Raw genomic sequence first — 10,096 nt, 5'->3', positions numbered from 1 at the left:
CCCTCCCCTCGCCCTCCTCCACCCTTCATCTCTACTGCCCCATCCCCAAACCCAGACTCCACCCCTGCTTACCCCCATGTACCCAAATGGGATCCTGCTCTTCTTAGGGGAGCCCCCCCTCCAGATTGCTCCCCACCCTTTCTACACATAGTGGGGTGCTATTTGTATTTGTAGAGTCTGTATGTTCCCAAATCGAATACTGTGGGTTATAGATTCCAGTCCTGTACCCCTAAATGTATGTACCTTCACACACACACCCCCCACACACATACCCTCTCCCCCACCAACTTCCCATATAAGCTCACATACATGGAAGAACCTGAGGCACATACCCCTTCCTCCAAGCTGGTCTTGTAAACCAAGCATTCCCACAGTTGCCTACTCCTTAGGGCATGCTTACCCAGTACACATGCCTAGAGACACACACCCCGCTCCATGCACAATATCACACCCCTGTGCCACTGCATGCCCATAGCACCCTGCAAGATTGAGCTACATCATACTCCAATTGCATGCTTAGATCTGCCCACAAGAAGCACGGGTAGACAGACCTGTGTGCTGTCTGAGCCACTCACCCACTCTACTGTCCATCACAGGTATGTACACCTGTTTGACGGTACACCCTGCCCACAGCACCCCTCCCCCAGCTATCCTTGAGTATACTCTAGGTGCCAGGTTCAGGGACTTCCTGTCAGCACACAGAAAGGCTAAGTAATTTGGCCCAGGTCACCCAGCTATAAAGAGGTGGTATCAAGGGTGAAGAACACAGAGGCTGTCTCCATCTTCTCCACAGCCTGCTATGGTGTTTCAAGGAACATACCTGAAGATGTACACCCTCAATCCTGTATCGCTTCCAATTTCACACACATGGACACACAAAGCTAATTGTGTACCCGGTACATTCACAGAGGGAGGCAGATTCATTTAGCATCTTTCAGCCCTCTTCAGCCATGGCTTCCACTTTGCCCAGCAGTGTCCCCAGGGCCACTAGGGAATACCAGCTCCTACAGAAGGTTGTTCTAGGTAGTTTTGGGGTTTGTCTCCAGCTGCAACCTCTCTGGGGGCATCCTGGGATAAGCTGGAGTTGGTACCCAGCTCAGAGAGGCCCTCTTGATGCACCCACCCAGGTGCTGAGCAGCTGCGCCCATGGAGAACAGCTGCTGGTGCTGGTACAAACACTGAGTGACTATGAAACATTCTACAGTTTACAAGGCCCTCCCGCATTATATGGAGGTCTCCGGCTTCTCATGAGAGACCTTTGTGCTACAGATGAGCATCTGAGAGGTTCCGAAGGAGCCAGTTGGCTGCCCAAGGTCACTCTGCCCTCTGCATGCTGGGCTTTCTGGAAAACTGGTGTGTTCCTTTACAAGGCCCCTCATGGGGCTCTCAGCAGCTGAGGGCAGATGTGAAGTACCTGCTTGGAGCCAGCGGCCTTGGCTACATGATGCCACACCCATGACCTCCATGAGGCTGCCATGTCTCCTCTCTGAGCTTCTTTGCTTTTTCCTTGCAGAGCCTGGACCCCTAGATCTCTGGTTCATGAATTGACAGGACGTGTGGGACTAAAGCTGGAAAGGCTCTGCAGGACTCATGAGCCTGGCATGGTGTGGGCATGGCCGTCGATTTCCCTGGCACTGGGAACCTCCCATTGCCCTTAGCACCTTCACTCAGGCAGACACCTTAAGAACTCCGGTGCAACCTAAACACAAAAGTCTAAGACCTTAAAAAAAAAAAAAAGAAAAAGAAAAAGAAAGCTGTCGTAGCATTGGTCTTCTTCATCCGCTTAACTGAGTACCTTCTAGGTGCTAGGAAGCCCTGCTTTGATTTGGGGGATACAGAAGTAGCCCCAAAATCCATGCCTTGGTCTGCAAGAGACAGATGTAAATAAACAAGCCCATACTGGTTAGCTCATACCTAGAAGAAAAGGGGGCATTTTGGAAAGCATCTTATCTGGTGGTCAGAGCCGAGGCTTTGGGAATGAGAAAGAGCTGAGGGAAGAGTCTTCAGAAAGAGAAAAGGGCTAGGAAGGACACAGCTGAGATGGAGAGTGAGGGGGGGATGAGGTGAGACTGCAGAAAAAACGGTTCTCTCCCAGGCCCCAGCCCTGCATGCTGCACTGAGGACCGAGGCTGGGTTTGGCTTCTCTCCTGCTTCTGATGGGAAGGTGAGGAGGCAGGGGCGTGGGGAGTAATGTGATCTGATTTATGGTTTGGAAGGATTGCTCTGGCTGCGGCAGGCAAGCAGCCCAGATTGGAGGGGCTCTGTAGAAGGAGGGAGAGCAAGGGGAGGCCTCTGCAGTGGTCCAGGCTGGTATGAGGCAGCTTGCAGAGGGTTCTCTGCTCACGCCCAGTGCTTGGTTAGTATACATCCTGAAGATACCTGCTCTGATTGTCAACCCCTTCTCCTCCCTTGATGGGGGAACCACTGGGCTCACTCCCACCCCCTCCTACCCCAGCATCAGCCTGCTCAGGGCCTGGCCTGCAGGAGAATCTTGGAGTTACACCTTTTAAGCAGCACACATGCATGCTGTTCACACATATTCCCACAAGCAGGCACATACAAGGGCTGGTAGGGCCAGGATAGGCCATCTGGGTAGAGCTTGGGAGAGCCCTGGAGTCTGAGAATGGTAGAAGAGTCCCCTTCATTAGGCTGTGTGGTGAGTGGTGACCACAGGATAATAACAACCTTAGCATATTCTGCAGTGTGCCCCCTCCTCGGGGAATGGCCAAGACAGAGAGAAGCGAACAGTCAAAAGCTGGCATCCTATCATAGCCTGCTTTATTCTGAGAAGGTTCCTGGACCAAGGCTGAGGCCCACCAGTACCAAGGATGCCCTGGAGAACTTTCCCCACCTCCCCTTTACCCATCTAAGTGCTTGTATTTGCAAAAGGGAGGAGAGAGGGCAGAAGCAGAGGTCTGGGAAGTGGCAAGGGGCGGGTGTGGGTAGACCCAAGGCGGGATCAGGCTTTGGAACGTTGGAGGTTTCCGGCCACAGAGGCAGAGCCTCCTGGAAGCCAAGAGGGGCGGGGAGACACACCAAGAGAAGCTGAGGAGACCAAAAGTTGAGACAGAGCTGATCAGGAGGGGAGGCAGAAGAGAAAGCCTGGCAGAGAGAAGGTTCCAGGGGCTAGTGATCTGCCTACCAGACTGGGACATTTGCTAGCCCTATACTCCAGTCCTACCCCAGGCATCCTGACCTCTACTAGCTTGGGTGCTGGGAAGCCCAGCTGGATGCAGGCAGCCTGGCTCTTGGGGGCCCTAGTGGTCCCTCAGCTTTTGAGTTTTGGCCATGGAGCCCGAGGTCCTGGGAGGGAGTGGGAGGGAGGCTGGGGAGGTGCCCTGGAGGAGGAGCGAGAACGGGAGTCACTGAAGTTGAAGGTGAGTGTTGGAGGGGCACTGTGGGTATGGGATGAAGTGTTCAGATGGGCAAAGAAAAGTAATGGGGATTATATGGAACAATGGGTTCAGAAAAGAGCTAACAGGGTAGGCCGGAAGGAGACTGATGAGCATTCTCTGACACAGGATCTCCAGGAGGCCCTAGGGCTGCCCACTGGGGTGGGGAATAAGAATAATCTTGCTGAAAACCCTGAAGACAAAGAGGTCTGGGAGACCACAGAGACTCAAGGGGAAGAAGAGGAAGAGGAAACCACCACAGCACCTTCTTCTAGTCCCAGCCCTTTCCCCAGTCCTTCCCCCACACCAGAGGACACTGTCACTTACATCTGTGAGTATTCAGAAGCCAGGGTGGCTTGTCTGTCAAGCACTGACCCAACCCGGAGGTCAGACACATTAGGGGCCCAAGGTCCCTAGATGTGTCTGCCTATCAAGAGCCCAAACCACTGAACTTCATTGACATGGTTACACATCCCACAGATCGCCTCGTCTGTCCCAGTCTTGAGAGTCTGAGGGTCTTGCCCTCCCATATGCTTAGAGTCCTTGATTGTGCCTCCAGTTGTACCTTCTGTCTTTTCACAGTGGGGCGCTTGGCTAGCCTCGATGCAGGCCTACACCAACTGCACATCCGTCTGCACGTTTTGGACACCCGTGTGGTTGAGCTGACTCAGGGGCTGCGGCAACTGCGGGATGCTGCGAGTGACACCCGTGACTCAGTGCAAGCCCTGAAGGAGGGACGGGTCCGTGCTGAGCAGGAGCACGGCCGCTTGGAGGGTGAGTCTCAGCAGCACCAAGAGGGCCTAGGTGGGAGCAGGGGGCCCAGGGAGGTCTGCAGACTTGGAGACCATTAGGTATCAAGATACCAGAGGGTCCACACAGAACTGGGATGTGTTGGCACATCTAGAGCGGGATTGTGAGGTGGGTGAGCCATTCCTTGCTCCAACCTGGGCCACACCCTGAAAGCCCCACCCATAGTCTGGAACCGCCTACACCCTGGCCACGCCCCCGAAGGCCCTGGCTCCACCTCGTTAAGGCCACTTCTGCTCTAAGAAGGCTCCCCTTGCCCCCACCCTTTTCAAACCACAAAAGCATTGGCCCTGCCCTTGACAGCCTGTCCAGACCTCACTGGTCACAGAAGTTCTACTCCCTCCTACAATCCACGCCTTCACTGCTCTCAGAGCTTTGGCTCCTCCTGATGGCTTGCCACCACTGAAGGGTTTGTCTTCTTTTAACCACGCCTCCAGCCAGCACCCCTCGTCTTGGCTTCGCTGGTCACAGAGGTTCTAACTTTGACTCCGCCCCTTTTCCAGCCCCCATCGCTATAACAACGCCCCCTGCAGTCCTGGCTCTGCTTCATTGGTTTCCGGGCCTCAGCGCTTTGGCTCCGCCCCCAGTAAGCCTGCCTCCACCTCATTGGCCATCCTTCAGATAACCCTCCTTCACCTGGCCCCGCCCTCTATCCCAGGCACTGCTCGACGGCTCAGGCTCCTCCCTCTACCTACCGGCCCCGCCCTCTCCCGCCTCCTGCAACCTTGGTTCCACCTCATTGATCACCTAAAGGCCTAGCTTTGGCCTCGCCCCCTCCTACCCGCAACGTTCTGACTCCGCCTCACCCTACCCACAGGCTGCCTGAAGGGCCTGCGCCTGGGCCACAAGTGCTTCCTGCTCTCGCGAGACTTCGAGACCCAGGCGGCGGCGCAGGCGCGGTGCAAGGCGCGAGGTGGGAGCTTAGCGCAGCCTGCGGACCGCCAGCAAATGGATGCGCTCAGCCGGTACTTACGCGCTGCTCTCGCCCCCTACAACTGGCCGGTGTGGCTGGGAGTGCACGACCGGCGCTCGGAGGGGCTCTACCTTTTCGAGAACGGCCAGCGCGTGTCGTTCTTCGCCTGGCACCGCGCATTCAGCCTGGAGTCCGGCGGCGCCCAGCCTAGTGCGGCATCCCATCCGCTCAGCCCGGATCAGCCCAATGGCGGCGTCCTGGAGAACTGTGTGGCCCAGGCCTCAGACGACGGTTCCTGGTGGGACCATGACTGTGAGCGGCGCCTCTACTTCGTCTGCGAGTTCCCCTTCTAGAGAGCCGGTCTTTGCCCAGGAGCTCTAGGCTCACATTTTGCGCCGTACACCGCGTACCCTACTGTTAGGGGTCTGGGGCCGCTCAGAGATTAAGCATGACTAGGAATACATTTTAATAAGAAGCAGCTTTTTTTGTTTTAGATATTGGCACCCAGATTGATTGGGGCCAGCTCTGCCCCTGAGGTCGCTTCCAAGATGCGAGCCCTGGCCGTTATCGGCCCAGAGCTTATAAAGGCAAACCCCACAAGATTGCATGTAGGCTGCTGACATAAAGGCCGGAGCATAAATTTTAACATGTATGTCTTGCAGTTGACCTAGTCATCCTTTGAGCAGAGGAAGCAAGGTTAATTACAAAAGCAGAAATAGCAGTTAGTCTTACAACTAAATTTGCTAGAAGAGCACATTTTACAAGGCCAGTCAATTTCAGAATAGTCTTCAATATGTGGGAGAGAGAGGAACTAGACTGTTAGTGTACAGCCCGCACAAGCTAGGGGCTTTCCTCTTAGAGGCATATTTTGCTTTGGTCTCTCAAGCATAGTGAGTCTAAACTTTTAAATGTAATGTTAACCACCATACCGACCGTGTCCATTCACACCCTGTACCCCACACCGTGCACCCTGAACCCCACTCCGTGCACGTTACACTCTACACTCTACATAGTGCAACACCCTGCATCTTGGACCCTCCTTGGGCCAGAACTGCCACCAATCCCAGCTGGTCCCTCAAGCCCAGAGGTAGCAATATGCAACTTCTCCATGTCCCCACCTGTCTTTGAAACTTCAAGGTCCCAAATACACCCAGTACCAATAAATCCTTTTAAAATATAATTTGAGGGGTCATGGAGACATCTGGCCTTTATCTTGCCTGGAGGGAAGTTAGGGAGTACCAGACCCTGACTTTGGGTAATTGTGGTTTTAAAATACAGAATGTCAGAGAGCACATGTGCATAGGAACGTGGTTGTGCACACCTGTGCACAGATGTCTGGAATATTCATGCGCCTAGCCTGCTTCCTCATGGGACCTTTAGGACCTAAGCCCCATCATCATCTCAGACCTCCGCCTTGGTCCTGAGCAGAGACCAAGGAAGCATGAAGGTGTGTTCTGGGTCCTGACAGTTCATCTGCTTTTCTGTTGACCTGTTTTCCTGGTGGGAGTGAGGTGAGGCGAGGGCAGTAATACTTGATCAAGCCCATTCCAGAGAGGAGAGACACCCACCACAACTTTTAAGTCTCACAGCCTCCCGAGTATGTGAGGTTAGATACAAAGCAAGGACTTTCCTTATGGGAACACTCAGGTTCCCTCAGTTATTTCCTGCCTGAGAAGTCAGTCTTCCCTCTCTGAGCCCAGGTCTCCTAGTCTGATAGCTGGGGCAGTCTCTCCCATTTTGTGTGTCTCTGTGGGTGGCCCGGTGCGGCCTTGTAACATGAACATCAGAAGTGTGGAGGTGGCCAAACATGTGCCACCCGCCACCCCGCCCATACTTTCATGCTTTATTTTCTGATAGGATAATTCCTAGCCCTGGGCCAGCCTAACCCTCAGCACTGCATGCAGGTGAAGGTGTTGTGTGACTTTTTATGGGATGATGTAAACAGATGTCTGTTCACGCCAGATAGGGCACCAAAGGCAGTCTGAAGAAACGATCCCACCCAAATCTAGCTGATTTCTTGAGGCCTCCCACCCTATGCCCCCATGTTACAACCTCTTAACAATTGTTTACTGATTGGATGAACTGGGGGGGGGGGGACTTGTGAATTTGTAACTTTCTGAACTTTTGGCTTTCTTATGACCCTCCCTCCAAGGAGGGATTAAAAAAAAAAGATTTATGTGTTTGCCTGCATGTATGTGTGTGCAACATGCATGTGTGTATCTGATGGCCGAGGAGGTCAGGGGAGGGCAAATACCATAGAACTTGAGATACAGATAGCTGTGACCCAGCATGTGGATGCTGGGGATCTTCCTGAGTCCTCTGTAAGAGCAACAATTGCCCTTCAGTACTGAACTGATTCTCCAGCCCCCATGGAGTGATATTATAGTCAGAGGGGTCTGCACCCCTTCTCCTGGGTGAGGATTAGCTTTGCATCATGGGTACTAGCTGCTGCATTGCCAGGATGAGACACTTGATAGGAACTCCTTGAGGGAGGATGGGTTTCAGTTCTCTATGGCAAGGAAGGCATGGTGGCAAAAGTAGCCTAAAGCAGGTAAACTGTGATAACCAGCGATTGAAGGTGCTGGCTTTCATATCTGGGAAGCCTGGTGAATAGCTCAGACCAGAAGTGGCTTCATGTGGTCCTCAAAAGCCAGCTCTGGTGACCCACCTCCACCAAGCATGCCTCCTTTCTTAAAAGTTTAAGAAACCCCAGAAAGGACACACCATCTAGAGACTGAGTATTCACACACATGAGCCTGCAGGGTATGAGGGGATAATTCATAGCCACACTCTAAGGAGCCCAAAGCAGACATCATTATGGGCCCAGGAATGGGTATGTGATCCTACTGTCTTTGTGCTTCTGCTGGTGCTCCTCTCTCAGCCATGACCCCTTAAATGTCACCTTTGGGTACACTGGTGAATGGAGGAGTTATGCCAATTATCTCCAGGAGAGACTCATCCTTCTATCCCTTCTAGAGGCAGTTCTCAGTCCTAGGGCTCCAGAAAAAGTACAAAATAGTCAGTTGGGCCTGGTGGTACACACCTTTAATCCTAACACTGTGGAGGCAGAGACAGGAGCATCTCAGTGAGTTCAAGGCCAGCCTGGTCTACAAATTGAGTTCCAGGGCTACACAGAGACCCAGTCTCAAAAAAAAATATATATATATATTTAAAAACTATATAAATGTAATTTTAAAAGCTGTTTCTTAAAAGGCTTCTATGAGCAGGAGGGTGACACCGGTCAGGACTCAGGCCATTAGTTCTGATGGCATAATCCCGTGGGATCACCTTGACATAATCCAGTCCCCTGGGAAGAGAGTCTCTTGCAGAGGACCCAGGTTCAATCCCAAGCACCCACTTGGTGGCTCCCAGCCATCTCTAACACCAGCTCTAGGGGATTCCAGTAGGCACACGTAAGATAAAATGCATCTATAAGATAAGATGAATAGAAACAACATAGCAAATGCCAGAGAGAAGAGTAGCAGTAGCAGAGGCTGTAAGGGAGGCTTGAAGAAGAAAACCGCTGCTGAAGAGCCTGAAGAGGCTACGTTTGCAAGTGATGGGGCTGCAGACAGCAGGCTGCCTTCCTTCTGGGCTTTCGAATAACAGTGGACACACTTGATGTTCATGAGGTGGAAACAGCAGCAGCAGAAAAAAACTTTTAAAAAAAGAGATGCTCGGTGATATGGCTCCACGAAAGCCTGTCTCCAAGACCACTGACAATGAGTCTATGATGAAACCACAACAGGCCCCAATGGCAAAGAGGCGGCTTATGAGGAATTTGCTTCTTACCTCAACAGAAAGACATCTCCTAAGATTCTCATCGAAAGGTCAGATAGACCTTATGGGAGAGCAGTACGACTCTGTAGCAGCTCTCAACACTTACACCAGATTCACATGTTTATTACAGAAGAGGACTGACTCTGAAAAAAAATTCCACAGTCCATTGTAAGAGGTTTCACAAACCCTATCGTTATTAATGAAGATCATGAAACACCGAATGGACTTATTTCGAGTCACTTGCCAAATGGTCCTACTACTCATTTTAAAATAAGTAGTGTTCATCTTCGTAAAGAGATTAAGAAATGAGGCGAAGACCCCACAGAACATGTACTCAAGATAATTCTGAATAACTTTACAACACGGCTAGGTCATTCTATTAGATGTATGTTTGCTTCTCTCTTTCCTCATAACCCTCACGTTATAGCTTGGCATATCCCACAATCAGTGGGATTACATATTCAGATTTCACAGATACGTATTCAAGAGTGAAAAGAAAGTGTGGAATTTGGGAACTGGAATCACATTTTTACCTTAAAATTATGACCTCTTCAGAAAGGAACCTTTTATTCTAAAAATGGAGAGTATGAATAGGTTCATAATCCATGGGAAATGAATATAAGTAAAAAAAATCCATTTATTAAGTACTAGGGGAGAAGTATTGAATTTTACTGGACAAGGCCTGTTTTGAAAAACTTGGTACTTGGTAGTTTAACAAAACATCCTTCTCAAATTGGAATTTATTGACTTTATAAATCTTATATTTGAACAAATGACCAAGTGCTATGAATTTTCACTCCATATAGTAAATATAAATAAGTGTAACTTGGGAAGGGGTCTAGAAGTCCTAAAATTTGCTGCCATTTTGGATTAGTTGTGGATAAATTCATTGGGCTGAAGATTCAAACTAACTTTCAAATTTGCACTCCAAAGAAAGTAGGCTAGAAAAAGTATTGCTGGTAGCTAGTGCACAAACCTGATTTAACAAACCAGTGTTGGAAGCCAGGTTATCAGGACTTGAAACAAAGTAACAGGTCACTGAAGTTAACCTGGCTGTCCTGGACTCATTTTGTAGAACAGGCTGGCTTTAAACTCACAGAGCTCTGCCAGCCTCTGCCTCCTACATGCTGGGATTAAAGGCATTCACCACCATGCCGGACAGCCATGTTTATTAAACAGGGTCTTCCATTAAAACTGGAGCTCA

At 50.9% G+C, this 10,096-nt stretch overlaps 1 protein-coding gene and 1 pseudogene across 1 annotated transcript; both read left to right on the top strand.

Moving 5' to 3' along the window:
• The first annotated feature begins 3,037 nt into the window (after positions 1–3,037).
• Clec11a (C-type lectin domain containing 11A) lies at positions 3,038–6,292 on the top strand. Its single transcript, XM_031386371.1, has 4 exons — positions 3,038–3,377; positions 3,522–3,723; positions 3,975–4,166; positions 5,017–6,292. The coding sequence occupies exons 1-4, from the start codon at positions 3,231–3,233 to the stop codon at positions 5,463–5,465; spliced, it is 990 nt and encodes a 329-aa protein (XP_031242231.1). The 5' UTR covers positions 3,038–3,230; the 3' UTR covers positions 5,466–6,292.
• Positions 6,293–8,280: 1,988 nt separating this feature from the next.
• LOC116100495 lies at positions 8,281–9,315 on the top strand (annotated as a pseudogene).
• The last annotated feature ends 781 nt before the right edge of the window (positions 9,316–10,096 follow it).

Source organism: Mastomys coucha, unplaced genomic scaffold (assembly GCF_008632895.1).
Source record: "Mastomys coucha isolate ucsf_1 unplaced genomic scaffold, UCSF_Mcou_1 pScaffold21, whole genome shotgun sequence".
In the NCBI taxonomy this organism is placed as follows: domain Eukaryota; kingdom Metazoa; phylum Chordata; class Mammalia; order Rodentia; family Muridae; genus Mastomys; species Mastomys coucha.
The sequence above is the reverse complement of the archived record's forward strand: the minus strand, read 5'-3'. Positions and strand labels throughout refer to the sequence as shown.